The 15021-nt window shown below is 39.1% G+C and overlaps 1 protein-coding gene and 1 non-coding gene across 2 annotated transcripts in view; one reads left to right on the top strand and one right to left on the bottom strand.

Annotated features, from left to right (window-relative positions):
- Window positions 1-15021, top strand: part of BLTP3A (bridge-like lipid transfer protein family member 3A) — a 70356-nt gene that overhangs the window by 31475 nt on the left and 23860 nt on the right. The window contains exons 5-8 of the mRNA XM_027057942.2: window positions 10309-10498; window positions 10807-10947; window positions 11378-11548; window positions 12228-12420. Of these exons, the coding sequence (XP_026913743.2) occupies window positions 10309-10498; window positions 10807-10947; window positions 11378-11548; window positions 12228-12420 (695 nt within the window). The remainder of the gene's footprint in view (window positions 1-10308; window positions 10499-10806; window positions 10948-11377; window positions 11549-12227; window positions 12421-15021) is intronic.
- LOC113598982 (small nucleolar RNA SNORA70) lies at window positions 945-1077 on the bottom strand. Its single transcript, XR_003419736.1, has one exon. It is a non-coding gene; the product is annotated as a small nucleolar RNA SNORA70 (small nucleolar RNA).

Below are 15021 nucleotides of genomic sequence, written 5' to 3'. Positions count from 1 at the left end.
TTAGTAGATACTGCTAGACAGTTTTCCAAAGTGCTTGTACCACTTTTCCTACTAGCAGTGCATAAGAGTTCCAGTTGCTAACACTTAGTATTTTTTATCTTTTAATTTTAGCCATCTGATAGGTGTGTAATTGTATCACATTATGATTTTAATTTGCATTTTCTTGATGGTTGGTTTGTAGGAATTTTGAATATCTTGATTAATAAAATATTGATACAAGTATTTTTCCTAGTTATCTCTTAGGTTCTTTGTCTTTTTCTTATTAATTTGTAGAAGTTCTTTATCCTAAAAACAAGTCCTTGGTTACATACATGTATTACAAATATCTTCTACTCTGTGGGTTCACGATGACTCTTTTTTTAGTCTTCTCTCTCTTTTTTTTTTTTATTGAGGCATAACTGACATAATATTATATTAGTTTTAGGTGTACAACAAAATGATTTGATACTTGTATATATTGCAAAATGATCACAATAAGTCTAGTTAACATTTGTCACCATACTTTACTGCTGTCACTTTATTTTTAGACAGGAAGCAGGATTTATTGGTGGGCATGAATGGGAAGGGCAGTGCTGAGGTTCTCATGAGTGCAGAGCCCACCCTTTGTCCAAGGGGCCATGATTAGGGATGTATTTGACCCCAGAGCCATCTGGGATGGGTCGCTTTTCAGCCACCATGTCTTCAAATTCGTCCACATTAAACTTAGTAAAGCCCCACTTGTTGGAAATGTGGACCTTCTGGCGGCCAGGGAACTTGAACTTGGCCCTACGTAGGGCTTCAGTCACATGCTCCTTGTTCTGCAACGTGGTACGGACGGATATGATGACTTGGCCAATGTGGACCCTGGCCACTGTGCCCTGGGGCTTTCCAAAGGCACCCTGCATACCTGTCTGGAGCCTAGATTGGAGAAAGCATGAGGCCAAACCTCAATGTCCACCAGAAAAAACTATCTCCAATGTCCCTTAGGGCAACCCGTACAATCAACAGGCTGCATACACTACCGAGGAGGCTGCTGTTTGCAGCCATTACACACTGGGCCCCATGGGGAAAGAGTATAGTCGGCTTAATTGGCTGCAGATACTGCTGTCCCTTTTACATTGCTTTATTATAATTATTGTAAATTGCCTTCTCTGCATTTCATGTCTTTTTAACAGTTTTTTAAATTGTGGTAAGAAACACATAATATAAAATTTACTATCTTAAACCATTAAACATTTTTTTTAATGTTTATTTGTGAGAGAGAGAGAAAGAATGTTATCAGGGGAGGGGCAGAGAGAGTGGGAGACACAGAATCCAAAGCAGGCTCTAGGCTCTGAGCTGTCAGCACAGAGCCTAACGTGGGGCTCAAACTCACTAACTGTGAGATCATGACCTGAGCCAGTCGGATGCTTAACCGACTGAGCCATCCAGGTGCTCCTTAACCATTTTTATTTATTTATTTTGAGAGAGGGAGAGAGGTAGAGAAGGTGAACAAGGGAAGGGCAGAGAGAGAGAGAGAAAGAGAGAGAGAGAGAGAGAGAGAGAGAGAGAGAGAGAGAATCGCAGGTAGGCTCCATGCTGCCAGCGCAGAGCCTGATGCAGGACTCGATTTCATGAACCACGAGATCATGACCTGAGCTCAAGTCAAGAGTCGGACGCTTAACCGACTGAGGCACCCAGGCACCACACCATCTTAACCATTTTTAAGTGTACAGTTCAGTACTGTTAACTATATTTGCATCCTACAACAAATCTCTATAACTTTTTCATCTTGCAGAACTGGAACTCCATATCCATTTGTATTGGTTTGCTATGACTGCCATAACATAATACCACAGACTGGGTGCCTAAATAGTTGAAATTTATTTTCTCACAATTCTGGAGGTTTTAAGTCCATTATCAAGGTATCAGCAGGTCCTGAGACCTCTCTCCTTGGCTTGCAGACTCCTGACTTGTCACCGTTTCCTCACATGGCCTTTACTCTGTACCTGCTCATCCCTGGTCTCTTCCTTTTTTCCTTTTTAATTGAAGTATAGTTGATATACAATGTTATATTGGTTTCAGGTGTACAACATAGTGATTTGACAGTTCTGTACATTATATAGTGCTCACCATGATAAATGTAGTTACCATTTGACCATACATTTGACCATAATATTATTACAATGTTATTGACTATATTCCCTATGCTGTATTTTTCATCCTAGTGACTATTTTATTACTTGAGGTATGTACCTCTTAATCCCCTCACCTGTTTGCCCACTCCTCCAACCCCTCCTCTCTGGCTACCACCAGTTTGTTCTCTGTATTTATGAGTTTGTTTTGTTTGTTCTTTTGTTTGTTTTTTAGATTCCACGTAGTAAGTGAAGTCATGATATTTTTCTTTGTCTGACTTGTTTTCTTTGACTTGTTTTACTTAGCATAATACCTTCTAGGTTCATTCATGTTGTCATAGCTGGCAAGATTTAATTCTTTTTCATGGCTAAGTAATATTTCACTGTGTGTGCATATATACGTATATATGTATATATATACATGTATATTATATGTCACATATTCTTTGTCCATTTACCTATTGATGGACAATTGGGTTGCTTCTGTATCTTGGCTATTGTAAATAATGCTGAAATAAACATAGGGGTACAGATATTTTCTTGAATTAATGTTTTAATTTTCCTCAGGTAAATATCCAGAAGTAGAATTACTAGATTGTATGATACTTCTATTTCTATTTTTATTTTTTCCTTTTCAGATTTTTATTTAAATTCTAGTTAGTTAATATTCTAGCACAACATTGGATTCAGAAGTAGAATTCAGTAATTCATCACTTACATACAACACCCAGTGCTCATCATAACAAGTGCCCTCCTTAATACCCATCGCCCATCTGGCCCATCCCCCACCCACCTCCCTCCATCAACCCTCAGTTTGTTCTCTATCCTTAAGAATCTCTTATAGGGCACCTGGGTGGCTCAGTTGGTTAAATGTCCGACTTCGGCTCAAGTCATGGTCTCACGGCTCGTGAGTTCAAGCCCCGCATCAGCATCAGACTCTATGCTGACAGTGTGGAGCCTGAAGCCTGCTTCAGATTCTGCCTCCCTCTCTCTCTCTTCCCCTCCCTCACTCATGCTCTGTCTCTCTCTCTCAAAAAAAAAAAAAAAAAGAGTCTCTTATAGTTTGTTTCCCTCTCTCTTCTTTCCCTCTCCCATATTTTCATATGTTTTGTTTTTTAAATTCCACATATGAATGAAATCATACAGTATTTGTCTTTCTCTGATTATTTCGCTTAGCATAATACATTATAGCTCCATCCATGTTGTTGCAAATGGTAAGATTTCACTCTTTTTGATGGCTTATATTCCTGTGTGTGTGTGTGTGTGTGTACATACCACATATATACACACATACATACATACCACATCTTCCTTATCCATTCATCAGTCAGTGGACATTTGGTCTCTCACCATAGTTTGGCTATTGTTGATAATGCTGCTATAAACATCGGGGTGCATGTACTCCTTCAAATCTGAATTTTTGTATCTTTTAGGTAAATACCTGGTAGTGCAATTGCTGTGTCGTAGGGTTGTTCTATTTTTAACTTTTTGAGGAACCTCCATACTCTTTTCCGGAGTAGCTGCACCAATTTGCATTCCCACCAACAGTGCAAGAGGGTTCTCCTTTCCCTGCATGCTCACCAACACGTGTTGTTTCTTGTGTTAATTTTAGCCATTCTGACAGGTGTGAGGTGATATCTCATCGTGGTTTTGATTTGTATTTCCCCAATGATGAGTGATGTTGAGTATCTTTCCGTGTGTCTGTTAGCCATCTGGATGTCTTCTTTGGAAAAATATCTATTCATGTCTTCTGCCTATTTCTTGATTAGCTTATTTGGGTTTGATAAGTTCTTTATAGATTTTGGATACTAACCCCTTATCAGATATGTCATTTGCAAATATCCTATTCCATAGGTGGCATTTTAGTTTTGCTGATTGTTTCCTTCTCTGTGTAGAAGCTTTTTATCTTGATGAGGTCCCAGTAGTTCATTTTTGCTTTTGTTTCCCTTGCCTCCGGTGACGTGTTTAATAAGTTGTTCCAGCCGAGGTCAAAGAGGTTGTTGCCTGTTTTCTCCTCTAGGATTTTGATGGTTTCCTGTTTCACATTTAGGTCTTTCATCCGTTTTGAATTTATTTTTGTGTATGGTGTAAGAAAGTGGTCCAGGTTCATTTTTCTACATGTTGCTGTCCAGTTTTCCCAACATCATTTGTTGAAGAGACTGCCTTTTTTCCATTGGGTATTCTTTCCTGCTTTGTTGAAGATGAGTTGACCATATAGTTGTGGATCCATTTCTGGGCTTTCTATCCTGTTCCATTGATCTATATGTCAGTTTTTGTGCCAGTACCATACTGTCTTGATGACTACACCTTTATAATATAGCTTGAAATCCAGAATTGTGATGCTTCCAGCTTTGCTTTTTTTTTTTTCATGTATTTATTTTTGAGAGAGAGAGGAGAGAGAGAGAATCCCAAGCAGGCTCTGTACTCTCTCAGTGTGGAGCCGCACTTGGGGCTCAGTCTCCTGAACCGTGAGATCATGACCCAAGTGGAAATCAAGAGTTGGATGCTTAACCAGCTGAACCACCCAGGCACCCCTCCAGCTTTGCTTTTCTTTTTTAGGATTGCTTTGGCTATTTGGGGTCTTTTGTGGTATTCCATATAAATTTTAGGATTATTCATTCTAGCTCTGTGAAAAATGCTGGCGGTATTTTGATAGGGATTGCATCAAATGTGTATATTGCTTTGGGTAGTATATACATTTTAACAGTGTGTGTTCTTCCAATCCATGAGCATGGAATGTTTTTCCATTTCTTTGTGTCCTCTTCAGTTTCTTTCATAAATGTTTTATAGTTTTCAGAGTACAGATCTTTTAAACTCTTTTTTAAGGTTTATTCCTAGTTATTTTATGGGTTTTGGTGCGATTGTAAATGGGGTCAATTCCTTGATTTCTTTTTCTGCTGCTTCATCATTGGTGTATAGAAATGCCAGGTTTCTGTACATTGATTTTATATCCTGCAACTTTGCTGAAGTCATGTATTAGTTCTACTTCTTCTTTGCTGATTTGGATGCTTTTTTTTTCTTTTTGTTGTCTAATCGCTGAGGCTGAGACCTCTTGTACTATGTTAAATAACTATGGTGAGGGTGGACATCCCTGTCATGTTTCTGACCTTAGGAGAAAAGTTCTCGGTTTTTCCCAGTTGAGGATGATATTAGCTGTGGGTCTTTCATACATGGCCTTTACAATGTTGAGGTATGTTCCATCTCATACTTTGTTGAGGGTTTTTATCAAGAATGGATGCTGTATTTTGTCAAATGCTTTCTCTGCATCCATTGAGAGGATGGTATGGTTCTTATCCTTTCTTTTATTAATGTGGTATAGCACGTCAATTGATCTACAAATATTGTACCACCCCTGCAGCCCAGGGATAGATCCCATTTGATTGTGGTGAATAATTATTTAATGTACTATTAGATTCAATTTGCTAGTATCTTGTTGAGAATTTTTGCATCCATGTTCAGCAGGGATATTGGCCTATAAGTCTCCTTTTTGTGGGGTCTTTGTCTGGTTTTGAAATCAAGGTGATGCTGGCCTCATAGAATGAGTTTGAAAGTTTTCCTTTTATTTCTATTTTTTGGAATGGTTTGAGAAGAATAGGTATTAACTCTTCTTTAAATGTTTGGTAGAAATTCCCTGGGAAGCTATCTGGACCTGGACTTTCATTTGTTGGGGTATTTTTGATTACTGATGCCGTTTCTTTGCCTGTTCAAATTTTCTTTCTTTCTGTTTCAGAAAACAGGTAGTGTGTGAGTTTCTAGGAATTTGTCCGTTTCTTCCAGGTTTCCCAGTTTGTTGGCATATAATTTGTCATAATATTCTCTAATAATTGTTTATATTTCTGTGGTGTTGGTTTTGATCTCTCCTCCCTCATTGGTGATTTTATTTATTTGTGTCCTTTCTTTTTTCTTTTTGAGAAGTTTAGCTAGGGGATTATCAATTTTAATTCTTTCAAAGAACCAGCGCTTAGTTTCTTGATCTGTTCTGTTTATTTTTGTGGTTGTTTGCTTGTTCCTATATCATTTATTTCTGCTATAATTTATTATTTCCCTTGTGCTGATGTTAGGCTTTATTTATTGTTCCTTTTCTAGCTCTTTTAGGTGTAAGGTTGGGTTGTGTATTCGAGACTTTTCTTGCTTCTTGAGATTGATACTTCTACTTTTAGTTTTTTTGAGGAGCCTCCATACTGTTTTCCACAGGGGCTGCACCAAATTGCCATTCCCACCGACAGTGCACAAAGGTTCCCTTTTCTCCACATCTTTGGCAAAATTCCTTGTTTCTTGTTATTTTGATACTAACCATTCTGACAGATGTGAGGTGATATCTCATTGTCGTTTTTGATTTGCATTTCCCTGATGAGTGATGTTGAACATCACTATCACTTTTTTTTTTTTTTTTTTTTTAAGAGAGAGAGAGAGAGAGAGAGAGAGCATGAGCCAGGGAGAGGGGCAGAAAGAGGGAGGGAGAATCCTAAGCAGCCTCCCTGCTCAGTGCAGAGCCCAGTTTGGGGCACGATCCCATGATCTTGGGATCATGGCCTGAGCCAAACTCAAGAGTCAGACGCTCAACCAACAGGTGCCCCACAATATCAACCTTAATGTTGTTTTTTTGTTGAACAGAAATTATTAATTCTAATGTAGTCCAGTATCAATTTTTCCCTTTTTGTGTCTTTTTAAGGGCTCTTTTCCTGTCCTACGGCTTGAAGATATTCTTTGCTTTCTTCTAAAACTTTTATTGTTTGACCTTTAAACTGATTATTTTTTTTTTGTTTGATGTTTGATAGGGGTCAGTATTATTTTTTCTCTGTTGATATCTTCAAATTGACAGTGCATTGTTATTGAAAGACCATCTTTTCCCTACTGCACTCTCACCTCTGTTATAAATTAAGGGTCTCTCATTATAGTTTTGATTTATGAATGAGGTTGAATTACTCAATGTTTTTTTTTATTTTTAAAAATTCACATCCAAATTAGTTAGCATATAGTGCAAAATGATTTCAAGAGTAGATTCCTTAGTGCCCCTTACCCATTTAGCCCATCCCCCCTCCCACAACCCCTCCAGTAGCCCTCTGTTTGTTCTCCATATTTAAGTCTCTTATGTTTTGGCCCCCTCCCTGTTTTTATATTATTTTTGTTTCCCTTGCCTTATGTTCATCTGTTGTGTGTCTTAAAGTCCTCATATGAGTGAGGTCATATGATTTTTGTCTTTCTCTGACTAATTTCACGTAGCATAATACCCTCCAGTTCCATCCATGTAGCTGCAAATGGCAAGATTTCATTCTTTTTTCATTGCTGAGTAATACTCCATTGTATGTATGTATGTATGTATGTATATATGTGTGTGTGTGTGTATATATATATATATATATATATATATATATATATACACATACATATATATACACACCACATCATCTTTATCCATTCATCCATTGATGGACATTTGGGCTCTTTGGGCTATTGTTGATAGTGCTGCTATAAACATTGGGGTGCATATGTCCCTTTGAAACAGCACACCTGTATCCCTTGGATAAATACCTAGTATGCAATTGATGGGTTGTAGGGTACTTTTATTTTTAATTTTTTGAGGGCCCTCCATACTGTTTTCCAGAGTGGCTGCATCAGCTTGCATTCCCACCAATAATGCAAAAGAGATGCTCTTTCTCCACATCCTCACCAACATCTGTTGTTGCTCGAGTTTTCATTTTAAGAGATAAAAGGAAGGCCTAGAAGTTATTATAGGCATAAGGTGGTATCTCATTGTGGTCTTGATTTCTATTTCCCTGATGATGAGTGATGTTGAGCATTTTTTCATGTGTCGGTTGGCCATCTGGATGTCTTCTTTGGAGATGTGTCTATTCATGTCTTTTGCCCATTTCTTCACTGGGTTATTTGTTTTTTGGGTGTTGAGTTTGGTAAGTTCTTTATAGATTTTGGATACTAAACCTTTATCTGATATGTTGTTTGCAAATATCTTCTCCCATTCTGTCGGTGGCCTTTTAGTTTTGCTGATTGTTTCCTTCATTGTGCAGAAGCTTTTTATTTTGATGAGGTCCCAGTAGTTCATTTTTGCTTTTGTTTCCCTTGCCTCCAGAGACGTGTTGAGTAAGAAGTTGCTGCGGGCAAGATCACAGAGGTTTTTGCCTGCTTTCTCCTGGAGGATTTTGATGGCTTCCTGTCTTACATTTAGGTTTTTCATTCATTTTGAGTTTATTTTTGTGTATGGTGCAAGAAAGTGGTTCCAGGTTCATTCTTCTGCATGTTGCTGTCCAGTTTTCTCAGCACCACTTGCTGAAGAGACTGTCTTTATTCCATTGGATATTCTTTCCTGCTTTGTCAAAGATTAGTTGCCATACGTTTGTGCGTCCATTTCTGGGTTCTCTATTCTGTTCCATTGATCTGAGTGTCTGTTCTTGTGCCAGTACCATACTGTCTTGATGATTACAGCTTTGTAGTATAGCTTGAAGTCTGGGATTGTGATGCCTCCTGCTTTGGTTTTCTTTTTTCAAGATTGCTTTGGCTATTCAGGGTCTTTTCTGTTTCCATACAAATTTTAGTACTGTTTGTTCTAGCTCTGTGAAGAATGCTGGAGGTATTTCGATAGGGATTGCATTAAATATGTAGAGTGCTTTGGGTAGTATCAACATTTTAACAATATTTTGTTCCTCCTATCCAGGAGCATGGAATCTTTTTCCATTTATTTTGTGTCTTCTTCAATTTCTTTCGTAAGCTTTCTATAGTTTTCAGTGTATAGATTTTTGACCTCTTTGGTTAAATTTATTCCTAGGTATTTTATGGTTTTTGGTGCAATTGTAAATGGGATCAATTCCTTGATTTCTCTTTCTGTTGCTTCACTGTTGGTGAATAGGAATGCAGCCAATTTCTGTGTGTTGATTTTATATCCTGCAACTTTGCTGGATTCATGAATCAGTTCTAGCAGTTTTTTGGTGGACTCTTTTGGGTTTTCCATATAGAGTATCATGTCATCTGCAAAGAGTGAAAGTTTGACCTCCTCCTGGCCAAATTGGATGCCTTTTATTTCTTTGTGTTGTCTGACTGCAGAAGCTAAGATTTCCAATACTATGTTGAATAACAGTGGTAAGAGTAGACATCCCTGTCTTGTCCCTGACCTTAGGGGGAAAGCTCTCAGTTTTTCCCCATTGAGGATGATAAAATTACTTATAATGTTTAATGTTTAATATCATTTGCACTTATTTCTCTGTGAAATGTCCATACTCTGACCCATTCTTATTGGCCTGTCAGCCTTTTTCTTTTCAGTTTCTTGAAGCCCCTTATATATTACAGATGTTAGCCCTTTGTGATATAAATTGAAAAAAAATATTTTTCAAGTTTATAATTTCTAGGCCTTCCTTTTATCTCTTGTAATGAAAACTGATTTCATTTACATGTCAAGAGTATGTGTGTTTTCTACATCCAGAAGGACTGTAAGATTGCCTTCATCCCTCTCTTTGCCATTTCACTGTGGAAGTACATCTAGCTGTGCTCTTTGGATTATATTTGGCAGGGTAGAGTTGGGATTGCTTTTGACCTCTTGTTCATATGATTGTACTTCTTCCCATTTCCACTACCTTTGCAGTCTGCTGGGCCTTTGAATATTTTATAGAAACCTAGTGTTTTCTTTCCATAGTTATACCTCCCCTCACACACAGCATTCAAATTCATGTAGTTTGTAGGCTATAAAAATATTTTCACATTTATTCTTTCTAACAGAATGGAGTTTATTTCCAGGTCCACTCTTTTTCTTTTATTTCACTCCTCAAAAAATCTCATTAAAAAAGTACTGCATCATATAAAAGTTTCAAAATTTAAAAGCTATAAGTATAGGGGCACCTGGGCGGCTCAGTCGGTTAAGTGTCCAACTCTTGGTTTCAGCTCAGGTCATGATCTCACAGTTTCGTGAGTTCAAGCCCTGAGCCGGGCTCTGCACTGACAGTACACAGCCTGCTTGGGATTCTCTCTTTCCCTCTCTTTCTGCCCCTCCCCCCACTCACACTGTCTCTGCCTCTCTCAAATTTATATATATATATATATATATATATATATATATATATATATGAAAAGAGAAATAAAGAAAGAAACCATCCACAGTTCTAGCACCCAAAGAGAGACACTGTTAATAATCTTGTCTGATGTCTTCCAGCACAGAGTATGCACAGACTCTCACATGATTCTGAACATTGGTCTGCCTCATTTGTTGTAGTGAGTATGGCTTTGCCGAGAAGGTGGTGGAGGGAATGTTCATCATTGTCAATTCCATCACCATCAAGATTCACTCCAAGGCCTTCCACGCTTCTTTTGAATTGTGGCAGCTCCAGGGCTACAGTGTCAACCCCAACTGGCAGCAGAGTGACCTCCGCCTCACCCGCATCACTGACCCCCGCCGAGGAGAGGTGACAACCCTAGTATTGCAAGAGAAGAGAATGGGGAGATCCAGAATAGGACCTCTTTTTAAAGGATACTGTTCGTGCTTTGGGGATTTCCTCAGATATTGCCCTTATTCCTGTGAACCCAAGAAGCCCTTCTGTCCAGTGTTACTGCTGCATCCTTTCCTCACTTAAGGATCTCTGCATTCTATTGGTGGGATCCCAACCGAGAATGGTGGGGGTTTCTGCTTTGCCAGTCTTTTCCCCCTTGGACTTCCTGCCTCTTGGTTAATTTCACCCACAGAATTAAGGGAGTTTACTCTCTCTCCTTCCAGGTTTTAACATTTAAGGAAATAACTTGGCAAACACTTCGAATTGAGGCAGATGCTACTGACAATGGTGATCAGGATCCAGTCACCACTCCATTGAGGCTTATTACCAACCAAGGCAGGATCCAAATAGCCCTCAAAAGAAGAGTGAGTATATTTTCTGCCCTCATGAAAACTTCCATCTTTTATTCTCCTACACATCCTGGGAGTTGGTATTCTCTCTTGGAATGTTACTGGCTCTAGGAATGACAATTGAAAAGGACAGGCCTGTAATTTAGTGTTGCACAGAACATTTCTGTGAACATTTCCACCTCCTTGTCATCTGTATTTTGGAAACCACAGTTTTTACCCATATACAGGGACATGGACCTAGGCACCTAGCAGTTCACTTTTCCTGCTTCTTGTTAATTGCAGAAAACATCAGTAGCTTTGTAAGAAATGGACTCTCCACAGTGGTTGTTGCTTTCCTTTCATGTTCTGGGGATTAAAAGCCATTTCTGAAATTAACTGGGCAAGAGTCACTTTGAGTTGGAATAATACAAGATGTTGAACTTCATGTTCTGTGTGGCTCCTTCAGACCAAAGACTGCAATGTGGTAGCCTCCAAGCTGATGTTCCTGTTGGATGATCTGCTCTGGGTGCTGACTGACTCACAGCTCAAGGCTATGATGAAGTATGCGGAGTCGCTGAGTGAGGCCATGGAGAAGTCAGCCCAGCAGAGGAAGAGCCTGGCCCCTGAACCTGTACAGGTTAGAGGCGTGGGGCTAGGGAGATGGTAGGCCAGACCTAATTCATATCAACATAGGTAGAGTCTAGACTTTATTAGGCTTATTTGGAGCATTTTTCATTTACTTCTAGATGTGCATAGGTTTTGTTTGTGTGTCTGATTTATTTATTTATTCTGTTCATTGGGTGCCTCCCGTGTGTTAGCTTATTACATAGTGCTGGCCACTGGAAAGGGAGAGTATAATAAACTTCTTGTTTTTGTCCTTGGAGCTTTCACTGTCTTAAAATACTTACTGTCAACAAGCTATTACAACATGATGTGTATAAAGGTAGACATTGTGCCATGAGAGCACAAAGAAGAGGCATCTAACTACACAGACTGAAGGGGGTCATTTAAGAAAGACTTGCTGTAGGAGGTGTTTTGGCATCAGTGAGCTAAGTCCTGGGGGGGGTCAAAGCTTGGGGGGCAATTCAAACTCAGAACAGAACTCTGACAATTACTACACTAATTATAATTAGGCTTTTTGCAGTTTGGGTTATTTAGGTGGGACAGACCTACGTGAGCTACCAGGTGAACACTTATGAAAGGGAAGAGTCATCTTGCTAAAATGTGGTTTTCTTCAGACTGAAATAAAGCTTAAGAAAGCCTGTGAGAAGCCTGCCTGGGTTTGGACTTCTTGTTTTTCTCTCTGTCACATATAGATCACTCCACCTGCTCCCAGTGCCCAGCAGTCCTGGGCCCAGGCGTTTGGTGCCAGCCAAGGCAGCAGCAACAGCAGCAGCAGCCGCCTCAGCCAGTACTTTGAGAAATTTGATGTGAAAGAGTCCTCCTACCATCTGCTCATCTCCCGCCTGGACCTGCACATTTGTGACGATAGCCAGTCTCGGGAGCCAGGTACCCTGTTTGGCCTGAGCCTGGGCTGGGTGGTCCATCACTGCCTTCAGCTCTGGACAAAGCTTCGGGATGGAAGGCTCTTTTCAAGATGCCATGGAGTACTTTGGTTGGCTTCCCTTAATCAGGGCATTCCTTGAGCCTCAGCCTCTGTGGCATCTCTGTTTTTGTTGGTGTGAGGTAGTACTCTTTAGCCTTAAGGCAGCAGGACCACCTGCAATACTTAATAAAATACAGGTGCCATGCTATTCCTAGACCTCCCTAAGTCAGAATCTTCAAGGGTAGAGCTCAAGCATTGTACACTTTCTTTTCTCCCCAGTGTACCTTGGCCAATGCTGACCACTGATAGAAGCTATTAGGAAAGAAAATTCAAGTATAGGAAACCCCAGAATTTTCAGATTTTTGAGTCAATTTAAATAATTTTTATGTGTAAATGCCCTCTTCCCAAGCAGAGAGGTTATGTTGTATTCTTGTCATGCTTTTACATTCATTAGGGCCATTGGTATTACATACACATATATGTTTTATTCAAAATGAAAAAGGAATTGACTCATTTTGTCTTCATGAGTCTTGGGGAAATCACTTAGCCTCTTGCTTAACCTCTTTGAGTTTCATCATTTGTGAACTTGAGTTGAATCATATCTTACTCGTTTACCTCATTGGTTGTTGTCAGGCTCAAATGAAATAATATACTGAATTGGAAGACCTTAATTATAGGCACATGCTCAGTATTATTATTCCTTTGCTGCCTCTTCCTTTAATACTCTGTCTGTATTTCCTTTATACTCCCCTTTGCACCAGCTCTTGGCTTTAGATGCTCTCATATGGTAGATTTTTCTTGTGCTGCTGTATCCTTTCTGAAGGTTCATGTTTGCCTCTTTAATGACCCCTAGACTCAGTTTCCTTGGGGGAATTTACCTTTTCTTCCTGGGGCACCAAGCAGCATTATCTTTCTTGCTTTGCTGTTCTGTGGTGTTGAAGTGACTTCAGTCCCTGTCTACTCCCACTCTGAGAGAGCTGAGAGGAGCAGTGACAACATAAAGATTGCTTTTGCGACCACAAGAAATAAATTGCTCACTGGTTAGCCACCCACTTATTTTGGAAGTTCTTTGCTAAAACGATTATTGTTTTGTTTGGTTGTTTCTTCCAAGTGTTACTATAAAGGCTTTGGGTTTTTTCCTCTTGTTTTGTCTTGGATCTTTTCATAGGTCTTTATTAAGAGTGTATTATTGAGAATTTGACCCTTTTGCTTGATGAGGAGTATTTAGCACTGTCGTCTTCATGTGACAAGGTCCCATAACCCACACTAAGATGTAAATGACTACCCTCCCTTGCAGTCCTTATTTATTTATTTATTTATTTATTTATTTATTTAGCTAAATTAATATATTTTCTCGAATTTAAGAACTTTTTGTATGAGATAGTTTTAGATAGGGAGAAAACTTCCAACCTGCCATACCCAGGTGTGATGTATGACTCTGTAAAGGAATAAGGAACAGCTCTTGTGAATTTGACTCTTCTCCTGGGATCTGGGGGGAAAAGGGAAGGGAGAACTAGGTGGCACAGAAAGCATTCTAAAGTTCTCTGGAATTGTTCTGTCTAATATGCAGCCACATATGACTACTGTTGGCTGATCCAAATTGAGATTGGTTGCAAGTGTAATTTCCACATGGGATTTTGAAGATGTAGTAGAATAAAAGAGTATAGAATACCTTGATAATTATTTTCATATTGGTTATATGTTGAGATGATAATATATTGATTATATTGGTTTAAGTTGTATGTATTGTTAAAATTAATTTCACCTTTTTAAAAAACTGTTTTACATGTGGCTACTAGAAAATTTAAAATTATTTTTATGGCTCATGTTATATTTCTGTTGGATAGCATTGTTTTCAAACTCTCTGTCTAGTATGGTAGTCAATAGCCACGTGTGTCTGTTAAAATTAAAATAAAATAAAATGAAAAAATCAGCCCCTAATTTGCACCACCCACATTTTAAGTACTCAGTGTAATCTACAGACCATAGAAGATATTCATCATCACAGAAAATTCTTTTGGACAGTGCTGCTCTAGAGGCTCCTTGCTACATCTACCTTCTTTTCTCATTAAGGGACATGATAGCCTGGGATGTTGGGCCCTTGAGTAACACACTTACCTATTCCGTGGCATTAAAGGTGAAATTATTGGAAACTGGGTGGGTCCTTGGGGACACCTTGGCTTGAGGTGGGGCAGCACTATCTCTTAAAATTCACAAAAGCAGGGCACCTGAGTGGCTCAGTTGGTTGAGAGTCCAACTTCAGCTCAGGTCATGATCTCACAGTTCATGGGTTTGAGCCCCACATCAGGCTCTGTGCTGACAGCTCAGAGCCTGAAGCCTGCTTCAGATTCTGTGTCTCCCTCTCTCTCTGCCCCTCCCCCACTCCACTCTGTCCCTCTCTCTCTCTCGCTCTCTCTCTCTCTCTCTCTCAAAATAAATAAACATTAAAAAAATTCAGAGAAGAGGTTAGTGGTTGATGGAGAAAAGAGTGTCACCGCTTTTTATTTTATTTTATTTTATTTTATTTTATTTTATTTTATTTTATTTTTATTTTGGGGAGAGCA

Source organism: Acinonyx jubatus, chromosome B2 (genome assembly GCF_027475565.1).
Source record: "Acinonyx jubatus isolate Ajub_Pintada_27869175 chromosome B2, VMU_Ajub_asm_v1.0, whole genome shotgun sequence".
In the NCBI taxonomy this organism is placed as follows: Eukaryota; Metazoa; Chordata; class Mammalia; order Carnivora; family Felidae; genus Acinonyx; species Acinonyx jubatus.
This window is presented reverse-complemented; position numbering and strand designations above follow the sequence as displayed.